General features: G+C 44.0%; 1 protein-coding gene across 4 annotated transcripts in view; it reads left to right on the top strand.

The window, feature by feature from the left end:
- The window catches only part of RHOJ (ras homolog family member J), a 62686-nt gene that overhangs the window by 31366 nt on the left and 14609 nt on the right, over positions 1 to 16711 (top strand). For all 4 annotated transcript variants that reach the window (XR_007509615.1, XR_007509614.1, XM_049828869.1 and 1 more), the window contains exon 2: positions 14526 to 14584. Coding sequence is in view for 2 of the 4 variants with exons in the window: in XM_049828869.1 (XP_049684826.1) it covers positions 14526 to 14584 (59 nt within the window). In the remaining 2 variants the exon portion in view is untranslated. The remainder of the gene's footprint in view (positions 1 to 14525; positions 14585 to 16711) is intronic.

Raw genomic sequence — 16711 nt, 5'->3', positions numbered from 1 at the left:
TTGCCGTCGTAAAAATAGAAACTGAGAACAATGTCTTCCTTAAAAACAAGGCTTTTCATGTATCTGGTCGTGTAAAATATGCTGCTTAAAATCCGTTCGCTGTGCTAACCAGTAACTCAAATCAAAGGCGCAATTCACATCATGCTTGGTAATAATTTGTGGGAAGTAGCTTTGGATTTTCTACCTCAATTCGTTTCACATTTATTTGCAGTATTCTGTGATTTTTCTTCAAAGTCCCCTTCCTCTGAAGTCATATGTGATCCCCATTAGTGGCACTTTCTTGTAGCTGAAGTGTGTCAACGTTTTCTAATACAGCTTAAAGATCCAGAAAACAAGGGGGAATGAACTACTCAGCTCTCAGGAGAGCAGTGTGAAATAGAAAAAATTACCAGGCACGATGTTTAAAACGGTCTCTCAGAATGCTTTTTTTAAGACCTGCATATTTCAGTCAATCATTAAGCAAATACAGCCTTAAATAAAGCTAGGTGGAAAATAAATAATACTCCTGCCAGATGAAAGAATAATTTACAGAAATGCCCAGTTTCATATTGGCTAATATTTTAAATTTTTAATTGAGATTGCTGCTGCTATCCTGTATTTTGCTGACTATGTTCATTTCTCACTTAACGGAAGAAAGGAAATGTTAGAAAAATAATAATTTCATCATAAATTTCTGCTCTTCTGCGACTAGTGACCACTGCTTTTGAAGAGCAAAACATTTTAACATCAGTTTACATAAAAATATACACTGCTTGTTTCAAAATCAGTTCACTTTTTTTGCTGCTGCAAGACAGTATGATTGATGTTTCTCCCAACCAAAAGTAATTCCTCTGAGCTCAGCAGAGCTGCCTCTGATGCTCACAAGGTGGAAGAAAAGGTGAATGAAACCTAATACATTTTTTAAAGATTAAATAGAGTCTAAATGGAGTTATAGCTAACAGAGAGTGCGAGACACTCCTGGAAATTCAGCCGAATTAGAACACTTGATTTGATTCAAAAATTGTATTCAAGCATGGAATGATTAACAGAGAAGTTAAATTAATTAATCTTAACCTAAGAGTTAGAAGTTTAAAGAGCTTTAGTTAGAGCAGAAACCCATCATAAATTCCTATCGCTTGGAAAAGCTACATATTTCAGAATTAATTTTCATTGTACATGAGAATGAAAGGTTCAAAATTATAAAATTTTCATAAGAGCAAACTTTCTGCAAATAAAAAAGTAAATGAATGGATCTGCTGGAAAAACTCAAGTTTCAAAACTTTGAAATCAATGTGGCCATCACACCTATCCCTGCCAGACTTAGGTTTAATACATTTGCAACAACCTGAAAATTTTGGACTCTATATGAAACCTCCTTTTCACCATCGTGAAAAGCACTCCATGGGAGCTGACAGCCCAGATCTGGGTCCTTGTGTTTTGCTCCCCTTCCAGGCTGCATTGCCCATCGCCCAGCAAGCCACCGGCTGCCACGATGCCGATGGCGCCTCCGTGGCGTCCTGGGTCTGCGTGGCTGGGTTCCCCCGGGGGTCACTCCTCCCGGCGCAGGAGTCACCGCTCACAGCACACACTACCGTTACGGCAGGGGCACAGCTTCGCATAAACCGGTTCGGGTCTTTTCAACAAAGGGAACGGTTCAGATCAGGGTCAGTTATTTCACATCATTTCACTTCATTTCTCCCAGTGGAAATATCTGAACTCTTCCACCGAAAGCGAGAGCTTCCCATGGAAATTTCTGATTCTGTAGAAATCACATTTTCCAGCAGAAAATTCCTGTTCAGCTCTATACAGGAATTTGGATATTTTTTTTTCTGTCCAAAGGAAAAAATCCTCTGGCCTCAGCTCAGCCAGGCACTTCAGCACCTCTTCTGTACTCCAGGGCTGGGCTGTAGCCAACGTGCAGCCTCTTGCTCTCCTGCAAGACCCAGTCTGTGCCAAAAAGGCCACCAAATCATCCTTGGTGGTAGGAAGTACCCTTCTTAGATCATGGGAGCTGGATCACGCTCTGCCTCGCATGAATGCAATTAAGCTTGAATAAAGGGTAAGGGTGTCCTATGCTCAGGCTTGCACTCACCTCTTCCTTCCACGTGCGCGCACGCAAACATGCAGAGGGTTAAGACGAGGCATTTCATCCATCTGCATCTGTTGCTTTTCCAACATTACAATCACTTCATTGTCTGCAGCGGCTGCCACGCTGGAGAGGAAAGGGGAAGGCTTCTCAGCAGGACATAGAGAAAGCATTAACAGCATTTAAAACCTTTGTGGTAGCCCAGAAAAAAAAACAAAACTCCTAACTTCAGATTTTCTTATCAGAAAGTTTAAATACTTCCAAGATTTTTGTTTATGGTGTTTAATATTTCTGCTTCCTCAGTCATACAGGTTTAGAGCTGCTGCACAAATGTTTGGCTAATCTCTGCAAGCTGCAGGGTAAATAGCAGCTGAAGTTTGGTCCTGATGCTAAGTATAATGGGCCCAATTCTGTTTCTGGGAAATGCAAAGCAGAGTTTCTGTTGTGGTCTTCCTTGGGTTCAGGAACGGGTACTTTGTTTGCAAGCCCTTTCAAGCAATGCCTCATGGGGAAACATGCCCAGGAAAAGCCAGCATTAAGGTCAAACTTAAACAAAATGGAGACAAAGCATCAGAGAGGCTGGTGTTGGAAGGGGCCTCAAAACGTCATTTAATCTTTCCCCTCCCCAAAACAGGATTGGCGGTATGTAAAACGTCAGCTACAGAAGCGCTGGAATTTGGGCAAACCTAATTGTTCCTGAACTCTCGCACTTACCTTAGCGTGCCATGCAATGCATTACACTGGAGACAGCTAGATCCAGTTCAGCGTGCCAAATGTGCCCTTGCGCCAGCGGTTCACAGCTCAGAGGATCAGATGCTATTTTAGGTTATGCTACTGTAACTCTGGAACGATGGCTGAGGCACCGCTCTGCTCTCCGACCTGGAAAGCGGGTCCGACTGCAGGTGTCTTCCTTAAATGCACATAGCAGTGCCTGGGACACACACATAACCTGCAGGTCTGTGCCCAAATGCAGCACCCAAAACACCTTGGCCCATCACTAGCCACATCTTTGCCTTAGGTACAGCAGCTAGCTCAGGGCACATTTGGTCAGCTTGCCTGGCACCTGAATGTAAGGAACAGGAGACCCGGGCTCTTAGCACAGCCAGCAGCCAGGCTAGTGGCTGCTTCTTCGTTTCTATTCCTGCCCATCAATCCTATTTCCCCTAATAGCAGGTTCTTATGGAAGCCACACTCCTGTCCCCTTCTGTGTATATCACAGGTAAATTTTTCTTCCTTCCTAGCTTTGGCATCTGTACTTTTTGTTGAAGACAGTGGTAAACAGAGAAGCTATTTTTCCCCTCAAACACGTCCGGCAGCAGTAGGATGTACCGTAGTGTGCCACAAGCTGTAGCACTAATGACGCTGAAGGGGAAACATCTCTCCCACACCCTGACACAGCATCCAGGACAGGTACATCTTAGTTCCACACCCCTCATTCCTTGGCTGTTCTACCACAATTACCAACACTGATTAATGTCGGGTGATACTGAGAACCAGCATGGCCAGCGTAGACTACCTGCCCTTGGCCACTCGTAGCCAGGAACTCTTGAGGAACATGAGAAATGAAAGCTCCCCAATTTGTCAGCCTCAAAGTCCTCAGAGAATGAAATCCACTAAAGTTGTAGCCACTGAAGATTAAAATGCTTTTGCTGAAGTGTCTTTCTCACCAAGAACCCGGGACATCTGTCAAGTTCAGAGCATAGGGTCTTCTGCCAGTATAGGTCACTGTGATATAGCTACTCCACCATCTGAAGATCCAGCCCAAAGTGAGGACAACCTATCCACTGCAGAGCAGAGGTTTTGTGCCCTTCCATCAGCATTATCCGCTCCCACTGCCATCGAACCCAGACCAAGGCAGATCACCACAGGTTTTAATTAGACACTGTTACAGCGAAAAGCCAGTGCTGTCACGCAGCACTGCCCCTCCAGAATGCTTTCCTCTCCCTTCCAGGCAAAAAAAACTCTAGCTCTGATCCTTGAGGAGTGCAAGAAGAGTAGTGCAGAGCTGCCTTGATTTCCCCCAACCAAAGAGTCTTGTCCTCCTATGCTCTGGGAAACACCCTGTGTATTGCCTGGATACAGTTCAGCGAAATTTGTCTCATTTTGCCACTAATCTTCCATTTATTCTGATGCTATTTACCAAGCCTCATGTTCCCTTGATAACCAGATGCTTGACATAACTTTGGAGATAGTCTTTTCCCCAGCACTCAGTTGAGTTAGAGGAATGACTTGTTGCCTTACATGGACAGAAGAGAGGAGCTAGGCAAGTGGTCAAGGGCTCCCTTTATTCCCACTTTTGCTCCCTGGAGTAAAATTCACACTCTTTGCTCTGCTTACCATGATCTCAGCATCACTGTTAGGAGACTCCAAATACATCCTTCACAATTAGGTTTCAGTAAACAATTGATTAAAGAGTCTTGATTGACATTATCTGTGTTAAAATAAACTGAAAATGCCATAGTCTCTGGTCCTTTGCAGGTCAGGTCAGAATAGCTGGTTAAAATACTAATAAGATTACTCCAGTTATCAGTTACTCTTTAATGATCTCAGAGCTCTTCTGCCTTTGCTACTGACTTGAGTCATAAACCCAGCTCCAGAAAAACAGATATTCCTAGACACTGTGCTATGGTGATGGAAGCTTCAAAAATATTTAGTAGAGCTAAAAATATAGAAAATAATCTACATGCTGCCTTTCACTTTTTGGATAGGCTTACACTACAGTCATAGCCAAAATTTTGTTCTTTCATTCATCTCAGTGTCACAGGCAATCACGTCGTCTCAGGAAGGGCACTTCCATCTGGTTAAGAAGATATCTAGTATTCCTCATTGTTTAGGAACAATCTTAGCATTTTTAATAATATATTCAATTTCTATCTATTTATATTGCTACATTTGTTCCTCTGTCTAGCATTTGGTTGTATTTAGTGCTATTACTTTCAGTAAAAAGACCCTCAATTACAGTGTCATTGAAATATGCACATCAGAGTCTACTTGCCTACAAATGTAGTGCATTTACCTAGGCAGTAATTATGTTTCTAACTCAGGAGCAGAACTGCCTTCCATGGGGACAGCTGATGGTGCACAGTGAGCTGAAATACTCAGGAAGCACCTCCCAGTCTGCTGCAGTGCACAGCCCTCTATTTAAGACAGAATGAAATCTAACAAAACACTCTCTTAGACACAATGTCAATTGTTCTTCAATTCCCCAAGCACTATAATCATGTTAGCCTTTTCCATCTAGAACAGCTTTGCACAACGTTGAGGCCCCAAGAGCTTCCTCAGGACTGTATTACTGGAGAAACTGGGCACAGCTTTTCTTGTAAACAGAGATCCCAAGGTTCCTTGGACTCTGCTATCAGCGAAGCTGAATTTGTTCAAGGATTGATTAGCACAGCAATAACTCACTGAGATGCAGGGGAAATCCTCCAGTGCTGATTTTACAAACAATGAGGTCAATGATTCCGATAAATCAACTTCATTCATGCTGTCTATAAATAAGTAATGTCCCAGACTGGGAAGAAGCTGGCTCATGTTTTAGTGTTGTGCTTGTTCTGAAAGCTTTGGGAATTTCCATTCTCTTTCATCCATTTCTGGACCAGATTCATTCTGCTTGATCTTCCTAATAGACCTCCACTGCTTTTGTGTTCTTTGTCATGTAAGCTGGCCAACACTGAAGTTTGACTTCTCAATGCATTTTGAAAGATTTACAGTGTTTCATATCAGCTGCTTGAATAAAAATGATTGGTAGACTGGTACATCTTTTCTGTTTGCTGTCTATGCATAGCAAATACCAGGCTGTGAAGAGTTGAAGCCTTTTTCCTCTCAAGATGCTAAAAACCCATATAGTACAACTCATGAATCTTCCTATAGGATGACACTGTCTAGATGAATCTATTCCTGTTGCAGAATGGGACAACTGAGCTGTCACTTGGTGTCAGCCTGCTTCCCCAACACGGCTGCGATGTGAGTCAGGGTTGGGCATTTTCCCACTAATTCCACTGGAATCCTCAAACCCGTATGCATGAGGCAGAGGAGAGGAGGTGCCCCTTGCTGCATGTGAGAAATAGGAGTCCAAGGTGAAGAGCAATCCCTAGAGGCAATGGAGAGATGTTTGGAAAGGAAACACTGAAAAGTGTTTAGATATTGCTTCTCTGAAGTACAGTCCCAGACTTTGAAATGTCTTTAACATTGACTTCCACACCACGAGAGTGTTGCAGGAGCGTGACTGTTTGCCTCCCCTTTTGTGAGATGCCTTCAGTGGGCATTTGAGTTACAGTCTTCAGATTTTCCATACAACCACAGAGTTAAAAAGAATGTAATAAAAAGGCTTACAAATACAAAAGCCAAGGATGACTTGACTTTGGCCTTAAGAAAAGCATAAAGTACTGCAAGACTCATTAAATAACGAGAACAATCAACCAATGTGAGCTTTAGATCAGCCATTGAGGGATGACAGGTAGAAATAGAAAAGTCATGTTACCTCTGGCTAGATCTTTAATGAAACCATTGCTAGACCACACTGTTTAGTCATAGAGACTGCTTGAAAAAGAATTTGGAAAAGAGCTACAAGAATGATGCAAGAACAAGAAAATATGCCTTGTAGGAAGACACTAGATAAGCTATTTAGAGCAGAATAAATGATGCTATGAATCCTATCTGGCTTTAAAATCACTAAATGTATGTGGCCTAAAGACAAAGCAGTGAGTTCCTCACCACCTCATTAGACCAAGAGCTACACCGAGTGAAATCAGCTGAATCCCGGCCCCGGAGGCCTCTCTGTGTTCCCACCGCAGGGAGCAGGCTGGAAATGTTTTTCAGATATTGTAAATATCAGATGGGCAAAAGTATTTGCTCAGCAGAACATAGATCTCATCCATTGATGAGGTGACAGAAAACGGTGAGGTTTACTCAGAGCCCCTCTTTTGAAAAATGCTCGTTCTCAGAGGCCTGTACGAGCTAGTGGTAGATGATTACAGGAGCAATTAAAGAATGGCATTTAGTACAATTTACATCTAAAGTGCGGTATTTAGGCCAATTACAGGGCAAAATAGCATGCTTTTGATTTTCCTTTCAGAAAGAATATAGTTAAGCTGCGGGATAAGTCTGACGTAGAAAATCAATTTGTCTGTAATCAAATCTTGTTTGTCATGAAGGAGGAAACGGGGGAACATGCCGTGAGCAACGTATGACTCAGTTTCCTGGAGATGACCCTCACGTGTGGAAGTGCAGAACGGCCCAGGCTTGAGTCACGGGGTGCTGGCAGACCCTGTGCGAGCCAAGGGTCCTGTCACACCAGCTCTTCTCTGCCCCGGGTGTGCTGGCCACACAGGGTTGTAGCATCGCATTCAGTCAAATCAAAGGCAGTATTGCCAAGGAAGAACGCCGCACGGATAGCCTTCTAGCTAAAGCGGCAAACAGTCATTAGAGCTCAGCTGAGCTGATTGTCATTCCTGGCCTGAATGATGGGGACATGTCGTTAAGGTCTTTCTTACTCTTTTTTTGACCGGCTTCCTTTGCTGGCTGCCAGATTGTAGAGTCCCCAGGGCTTTCATTTGCAGATTTCCTGAGCGTTCCCAGCTTCAGCTGCAGCAGTGTAGCATCTCGTAAAGATTGGTCCACAGCAGCTAAGATGAAGTTCCCCATACGCTGACCCAACCAAAATCAAAGCACCATGTGAGAGTTTAATCCCTGGCAGCCCTACCCCTATTTTCTTCACCTAGGTTGGCCAAAGGAAGGTATTTCTGAACACAAATATGACCCAAAATAGGTTTCATAAATGCACCTGAAGCACTTTGAAGGTGCTACAAAAATGCACTGCCCACATTTACTTTGTTTTCCTGTAAAATATTCAAAGCTGCTATTTCTTAAAGCCTGGGACGTGTAGTTTCAGTTCAGTTATTTGGATGCCTGACTGTTATGGGAACCAAAGGGAATTAGAGACCTAAATGTCTTTGAGGCATGTTTTGAGTTTCAGTCCCTAGTTGGAACGTAACAGGGATCCTCACATTTCAGCCATAGAGACCCTTCTTTAGGAGCTATCTGGTACAAAAGGTGACAATTTATAAACAAGATTTTTAAAATCACTCTTCTTCAAACGAACTCCTACAAAAACACTCCTGTCCTGCCTGGGGTAAGGCCCAGAGAGCAGAAGACATCCGTGAAGAGGAGGGGGATTCCCAGTTCCTTACAAAAGCTTTGACAAAACTACGTTCAGGAAGGAAGGAAAATGTTACCAAGCAAGCAAACATATTGTCAGTATCCCCAGGGGTATCAGCTGCTGGAGAACACACCACATTCAGTGTATTGATAGCTTCACAGAAATCACTCTGAAAGGTGACAGGGGAGGGAACTTGAGCTCCCTGAGACACCCTGGCATTTACTGCAGTCCACAGACAATGCATTTGCTCTTGAAGATACAGTCTGGATTTGAGTCATGCCTTGCAAAGATGATTATCAGAAGGAGTAAAACCTCCTGAGGAAATCATTGACTGGTGCCCCCTTCTGAGGAGTTCAACTTAAACCTCAAAGCTATGCTGAGGAAAGTACAAAAAAAAAAACAACAAACCCCTCATAATTGCAGGTGGACTCTATTCTTTTTATGAATGGATTGACAACAGTTCTGGTAAAGAACACGGAGGAAACAGGGAACGAATAGTGCTGGCATTGCCGTAAATGTTCTGATTTTATAGGTTCGGTTCATGTTGCAGCAGATTTAGGGCATATTCACAAGGAAGAAGGTGTATCAGCTTCTTCATATACTGTGAGAACTGAGGAGAAGGAGATTCAGTTCTCACCTCCCCAGGAGCTGCTCTAGTCCTCTGAGGTGACACTGTGTTTCCAGTCCCTGCCACTGAGTATGGAGCCGTTCACCCATTATTTTGCCAATAAGGTCTATGTTCCTTTGTGAATTTGAATCCTTCCCCTTTCCAAATGTCCTGAGCATGATTAGGGTGCCCCAAGTCAAAGCAAAATAATTCAGTCTACAACTGAAAATTTTGTTCAACTATAAACTGGAAAAATACATATCTTTGTGTATTTTATATATAAAACACGTGTGTGTGTGTGTGTGTGTGTGTATTTCAAAGACAAAAATATTTCTCTGTTTATTTCTCACTATTATTCTCCCTCTTTAGTATCTGATCTGCATTTAACACATTGATCAGATCCAGTTACAGCTTCATGGAGAGCTTCACCAGACAAATTCATGCAGGAGCAAAGAAGTTTGGTTTGAAGTAGCATTGTGAAACTGGGCACAAGCTGAAGCCAAGAGTTTAAAATAGTACTGCTCCCTCTTGACTGAGGCCTGTATGAACAAGCACCTTCAGAAGTGAAAGCCAATCTATAAGGCACGCATGTAAGGAGCTTTCTCTCTAGAAATTAAAAATTTGGTCAACTGTCTACCCATCACTTAAAGCAGCAAGAACCACAACTTCCATCTAAAGTCTAAAACGTGCTCTTTTGTCCATCTTCTGATTTTACGCTCTTTTCCAGCTGGGAAAGAAACACACATTTGGCATTTCTACCGCCAGCAGTTCAACCAGAATTGCAGTTGTTCTTGTACTGGTGGCCATTAGCCTGTGTTAAGTAACATGTACCTGGTACATATAATCATAGTGAACAAACAAATGCCCAAACTTAATAGTCAGAGCTTGCTCACAAGGGCAGAAGATGGCCCTCGTGAAAGTTTGAGGCTTGACACAAACTAATTTGCCCCCCAAAATGAGAAAGCCTTTCCATCCAGGCAGGTGCTACCATCTCTGCTTGCTGTCAGGCTCCTGGCACCTCTCTCCAAAGCAGTTGGACATTAATTTGTTGGTGGGAAGGCACTAGAATAGATGACTTCTCCCATGTGGTATCACATTAGACATTGCCTAAGCTATCGTGTATATTCTGGCTAGTGGTTTCACAGTCATTTGGTTCTGCAAGCACTTCTTCACAAGCATGGAAAAACTCCCTGTGTTGTGCACCTCCACTCTCTTGTACCACAGCTAAGCATGCCTGAGCTATTTCATCCTAGTTTGGTGTCATACCAGAGATTTACGTGTTGCTTTGCACTATTAACCCAATGTAAGAGATTCTGGGAGGGCAGCAGGCAATTTATATCCCCTTTCTGTCAGTGCAGACCCTGAACTTTGCTGTTGCAAGGCTGAAGGCTCTTCCATGAGTACAGTTGCCAGGGCTTTGCTGCAAGTAAATGAAACACAACGGGGGAAGAGTTTGGCAAAGACTGACCATTGACAAGTGGATCTGGGGCAACCCGGGCAACAAGAACATCAATAAAAATTGTCATATTGTCCCCAGGAACACAAACTAACCACTTATTTAAAAACAGAGCTCCCAGCTCAGACCAGTTCATGGTCCACACACCAGATCCAGCCCACACAATAACTCCATCTAGCACCTTGCCTTTCTGCTGTGGCCTTCAAGCGGGACAGCGTGTTTCAGAGCTCTGTGTTGAAGCTCGTTAGCAAAAACCCCAGGCACATAGACCTGTGACAAAGCCCTGGAGGTGACCCAAAATAGTTACTCAAATTCTAGTAAGCAATACCTAGCTAATTTATGATCTAACTAACATTTTAAAAGCAGTGGTTTACACATCGTGCACTTGGTTAAAACCAGCCAGTGAAAGGAGGAAAACATCTGCATGTCGCATCGTCTGATGCAACCCAGACTGGAGCCAAATGAGAACCAGGACTGTGCAAGTATTCAGCCACATTTTATTGCAGTCCCCACTGCACTTGGTGTTAAAGGCCATGCCATTTCAGTGCTTAATCAATATATCAATATACCCAGTAAATGGCAAGGAGAGTTCATATTCATCTGCTTACTCCAAGACTGCTCATAAAGCTGAGTTCACAAGCCCATAAAGGAGCCTGCATTACCCCAATGACTGGGAAGGAATTCCATGTTGGCTTCCCATAGGCTTGGCCACTGAGAGAACAGGAAAAGATAGTTAACAGGGTAAGTAAAAATAAACTGAGATAAAGCCAAAACTAAGGCCTACAAATCTAGCAGAGCAATCGCAGCTCATAAATACAACTTATGTAGTGGACATGCTGAGCAGCCTTTTGCCTGACAGAAGTGGACTGATAAACTCTTAGTATAAAAATACCACGATCTTTTCACATGGCAAATAGATGTATTTTGACATCTGTTTTGCCTGCATGGAAGTGTGGTGTAAATTTCAGCACCAAGACCTTAATCTAGACATGGCTGTTTCAAGAGCCAGTGATTATTTGAATTGTCAGTGTGAGCCATTTGGTCCCCACTGCATTCAGAGCCAGGAATCCAAAGACAGCAGTTTGTCTGTTGCTGAAGTTTAGCCAACAAGACAGTTTTGCTGGGGTGGTAGCTGTGAACTTAGAGAGGTGATGTGGACAGGAAGGATATCCTCTGATGATGAGACGGATCAGAACAACCGACACGAAGAAGGAAAATAGAAAGGTTGATGGGAAAAGAAAAAGAGAAAGAGAAAGAAAAAAAAGAGAAAAGGAAAGAGAGAAAAAGAAAAAAGATATGACTGGTACCATGCAGAACCCAGGACCCATAAGAGGCAGGGTGCTATAAGGAGAATTAAAATGGGATGTGCAAGCTGGGTAGGCTCGGAGTGTATTTTTCCAAAAGCCCTTGCATTTCTTAGCCCTTGTGTATGTGAAGAGTAATGGTGGGACACTTCCAACCTCTTTATTCCCCCTCAGAATTTCCCAGAGGTCACCAAAAGCCAAACTGAACTGTACAAACTATAAATAACTGTTCAGTGTGTGGCTCCACAAACCTGTTGCAAAATATCCACCGTGACTTCATGGGCCACAGAGCACAGCTAATAGTTCAGAACTGTTGCAGCATATCCTTCTGGCAAAGCGTAGTGCACCGGAGACAGACTGGACCTCTAGCCAAACAGCTTGTCTCCAAACCGTATTAACTACTGGAACAAGGCAGCAATTTGTATCTGCACCAGGGCTTTTTGCCACCGTAGCTCTGTCAGTCAGATGCCACCAAGAGATGGGCCAGCAAAGCTTCACAGCAGCCCGAGCCTAGACAGAGTAAATTTCAGTGTGACTTTTGAGTTTTTATAACACTGAAGACCTGACCTGATCTTTGTAAGCAGGGGCCAGCTCAGTTTGCCTGTACTCAGGGTTAGCCAGCATGAGAGGTAGAGCTGGATGACTATGTCAGTACTGACGTATGGCAAATGTCTCTTCATATTCATCAGACACATTAGATCGCCTGCATCTCCGTGCACCCCATGGCCACACAGCTGTCCTATGAACCTCCTGCTTTGGAGGTGTTCTGCAGGCTCCATACAAGTTCAGCCGAGGACTGACAGCGTGACTGATGTTCACACGCAGTCCGAAACACCACAGGCAGTCCTAAATGCCACCTCAACCAGCTGAGCGCTGCACAGCTAATGCACCGCAGCTGGAAAATTGGCTTCAGCTGAAGGGTACATCTTCCCACAGTTGGTCCTTAAGCAGAATAAATCAGCAGAACAGGTCTGGCTCCTGCACTCCTTGGCACAAGGGCAGATTGAAGGCTGGCCAAGGTTGCAACTGGAAAAAAACGCACACCTCCCGGCTGCCTCCAGTAAGCTCTGCAGGACCACCTGTGGCCCTCACTGCTTCTGAGAAGGCAGCTGAGAAAGCAAGCGTATTGTCAGTAGACTTACACAGTTCATACCTCTACTGGGACATTTTGAGACTCCCTACACCACAAAAAGTTGAAAACCAGGGCTCTGGGGACGTTTAGTTCAAATTATTTTATTCAAGCCAGGTTGAAGGAAGGGGATGGGGCATCTGGACTGTCTCCTGTCTGCATTGGTACCCATCTCCCCACCCTGGTACCTCTTCCCTGGGCTCTTCCACCCAACAGACATCCATGCTCAAAATCTAGCCCCTTTTTTAAGTTCCCTGTGTAGGAGCTACCTCCTGAACTGAGGAGTGGGAGGAGGGCTCTTGGCCCCGTTCCCGTCTCCTCTTTCCCCTGCACATCAGAAGGCAGCCCCAGCAGCAGGTGAGCGCAGCCCATCCTGCTCTCATCAGCAAGTCTGGTCCTCGCTGAGCCTTTGTGCTCTCAGGATGTCAGTTCTGTTCTGTTTATATGCTAGCAAAATTACTGTGTTGCTTTGCAAGCAAGTAAAGCTGCTGAATAATCAGTCTGCCCAGCCACAGTGACAGAGACTTCAAGACTAGGTGATTTCAGATAGGACATTGTTCCCCAGTGCAGGAGCTATTAACTTCTATAAACTGGTAGGTGCTTTTCTCCTAGAGAAGTCTTATCACTTTAAAGAAAATCAGCAAGAACTTGTGTGATGGACTCAAGCCTTCTCTTTGCCAAAAGTAATTCTTAATCTTTCCCAGCCCCCATTAACTACAAGTTGTCATCAGCCAATGGGCACCAGTCTTAGACTCCTGCCCCAGTCATAGCTCTGTGTTCATTCTAGCCATTTGCCCTCATGTTTAAAAAAAGTAATAGTCCATGGGCTGTGAGAATACCATTATTTTGAGCAACTTTCCTGATGAATGTTTAAAGTCTTCCTGTTGACTAATGGGTGGAACTGGTTTCCCCCTCCCCCTTTCTTTCCAGTTGAGTAGTAATGATTTAAGCAGATTAACTGGTTAACTAAATACCATTAACACAGATCACATCCTTTATACAAAATAAAACTGATTACAGAGATCAGCTAATAATGGGGTTCATCCAAAGGCAATGAGAAAACATTTTCATCAGTGTTAATGGGCTCAAAATGAAGTTTGAAGCGAATTCTACCAAAGGAGTAAACTCGCTGAGTGTGATCAATAAACTAAGCCACGCTTTCCTTCACTTGCAACAGAATCTATCCGGCACCCCTGCAAATACTAGTGCTCCTCTTCCTCCCTGTCCTCTGAAGCATCCACCACAGAGCCCCACACATTAAGCGCTGCCACTTGACTTGTGATTGCGTGACACAGGACAGGACGGGTTGCCCAAGAGGCAGCACACCTCCACTGAGACCCAGAAAACATCAACCACTGCTGAACGCTTCATCTTTTCACAGCCTGGGAGAAATAAAATAATTTAAAAATCCCTCTCAGTGATCCATGACAAACCTACCCCAATGTTCATGGCGGGGAGACAGGAATTCTGTGCTTTCAAGTCCTACCACCTCATGGGGGTCAGCTGGTGGCTGCAGAAACAGAAGCAAATGTCCTCCTGTCTCTGGTCCCTGATAGTAGCGGTGTGTGCGGCTCATCAGTCTTGGTCATCTGTAAAGAAATAACAGCTTGGCATAAAGGATTTGCTGTTGTGGCGACTTTAGGTTGCATTCGATTTGGGTTGAATAGATGTGCTTGGTTCAGGATGCACATTGTAAGACGTGCTAATGTGTCTAGCACAAAGGTCTACTGGCATTTTAGGATTAAAACACATAAAAATGAGGCCATTGGCTTGTGCATAAGCAGCATCTCTTGTTTCTCTTTTCCAGTAACTGTGACTGTGGGAGGACAACAACACTTGCTGGGACTTTATGACACTGCAGGGCAGGTAAATTACTGCAAAACATTTATGTTTTCCTTTCCCATGGTTTGTTTGTTACTACCATATACGGGGCTTTGTTGTTCGTGCTGTTTGTGGGGGTTTACAAATATTAACAATCAGTTGTGAGTTGTAATGCTTGAACTGCTGACTTTCTCCTTTTTGTTTTCTACATAGAGCTTTCATTTTGGTTCAGCAATAAAACACACACAAATACACTCATCCCTAAGACTGAATTTTGTCTAAGCAAAAAACTGAAGCCCGATTAGGCTGTTCAGCCTCTCATATATCCACCTCCTACTGCAAATATGACATTTCATATAAAGTTAGTGTTTTCTTACATTTACCACATGGTGGCATTGAATATACAGGGAAGAATTCCCATTTCCAAGATCAGAAAACTGATATAATACATCACCAGCCTATCAGTCACCAGCTATTGACTTTTTAAATGGTAACCCAGCCAGACTGGCATCCTTCCCAACATCATTCTCCCAGGCCACGGGTGTCCATTACAGGAGAGTCTGTACCCCATGCTTACTTACACATATAATGCTTTTACTGTTTCCACTGTCCACAGTCTGATACAGTGTGCTTGCACAAAAAGTTTGCAGAAGAACTCTGGTCTGTGGGCTGATTTCACCCCCAGGAGAGGCAGAGAGAGTATTTCTCACTGCCTCGCTCTGCCAGTAGAAGGGCAGAAGAAGGTACAGGCAGCAACACATTTTCATGGTGAAATTTCCCTCTCCTACCTCCAAATGCCAGCAACTGGCAGAATAAAGAAAGGAACGCGATCTGCACAAAAAAAAAACTTACAGAAAATCACCTGCTGAGAGTGGAGGGAGAAGGTCCCAGGTCCCTCCCAGCCTGGGAAGGTTGGAACCCACAACCCCCAGGTCCTCTGGTCAGAGCTGGCATTGGAGGCAGCAGGAGAGGAAAACAGATTTGGGAGCCTGCTTTGCTCTCTGGGACCCAGCAGCCCTGGATGCAGAGCTTTGCTTTCAGAAGCACTTACTGGCTGTGCTTTTTTGGCCATGGCTGACTGCTATGAAATGCATAAACAACGCAGAAGGAGACCCTCCTGTCTGCAGAAGGCCACTTATTACAGAATATACTTTGCAGCAGTATGCAGAGAGGTCAAAAACTGCATCAGGACAGACTGTCACTTCCAAAAAAACCTGCACTCAGCAGGACTGGGGGGTTTTATGCTTTGAGTTTCACTTTTTTTATTTTATTCCTATCACAGGTCTGTAGGCAGCAATCGTCACTTCACAGCTAGCCTGGTGTCACTTACAGTCCACCCATCCTTTCTATTCACTTGGTGCAAACAGATGCTGCAAAAGCCAGCACCAAAATACGACCCAAGTCCTTGTCCCAACTTCAATGCATGTTCAATTTTCCATTCTGCACTCACAAACACAGAGTTTGGAGCATGTCTGTCACTATCTGGCAGCACTGCAAGCCTTTGCAGATGAGACTGGAGTTGTATTCCATTCTCAGATTTTTATCCAGTGCCTTAATATTTCTACTTGTTTCGCAGGGCTGACAGTTCCACCTACCACCCATTTCCTCAGCAAGACATCCTTTTATTTGTCCTCCTGAGCCAGAAGAAACACTAATCTGTCTCTTTTACAAACTTCACCCCCCCATCCCCTCCTCTGCAGTCATTTTGCCATCTCCTGCTTCAAACTAGCCAGAGCGCCACCTGCCCCCAAGCACCGTTTCTAACTCATCAGGCTCAGTTCCCTTTCAGCCCTTGGTCCAGAGGACGTGGCCATCTAGTCAAAACTCAGACCATGAATCACTTCTTGATGACTAGATTGTATCTCCGTGGAGGTTGAAATGATGATGCTTCCCACATGCTCAAGCTGTAAGGACAGATCATCTGGGTTGTTTCCTCCCTCCTTCTCCTTGTGTTGTGTGGCTTTCCAAAGGCATCGGTGTGAAGTCATAGCCAAAAATAGCACTTGACATTACGGTGCTATAAAACATATGCTAATGAAATAACAATTGGAATATGTACTTCTGCAGCAGGACCCTCTGTCAGCCTGAAGGGAGAGCTGGCAGAGACCCCAGATCTGGGGTATCTGGTTTTCTGCGTCCCTGGCACAAACAATCCTAGGAGGAAAAAAAAAA

Source organism: Accipiter gentilis, chromosome 25 (assembly GCF_929443795.1).
Source record: "Accipiter gentilis chromosome 25, bAccGen1.1, whole genome shotgun sequence".
Classification (NCBI taxonomy): domain Eukaryota; kingdom Metazoa; phylum Chordata; class Aves; order Accipitriformes; family Accipitridae; genus Astur; species Astur gentilis.
Note: the sequence above shows the minus strand (reverse complement) of the source record. Positions and strands in the feature narration are given on the sequence as shown.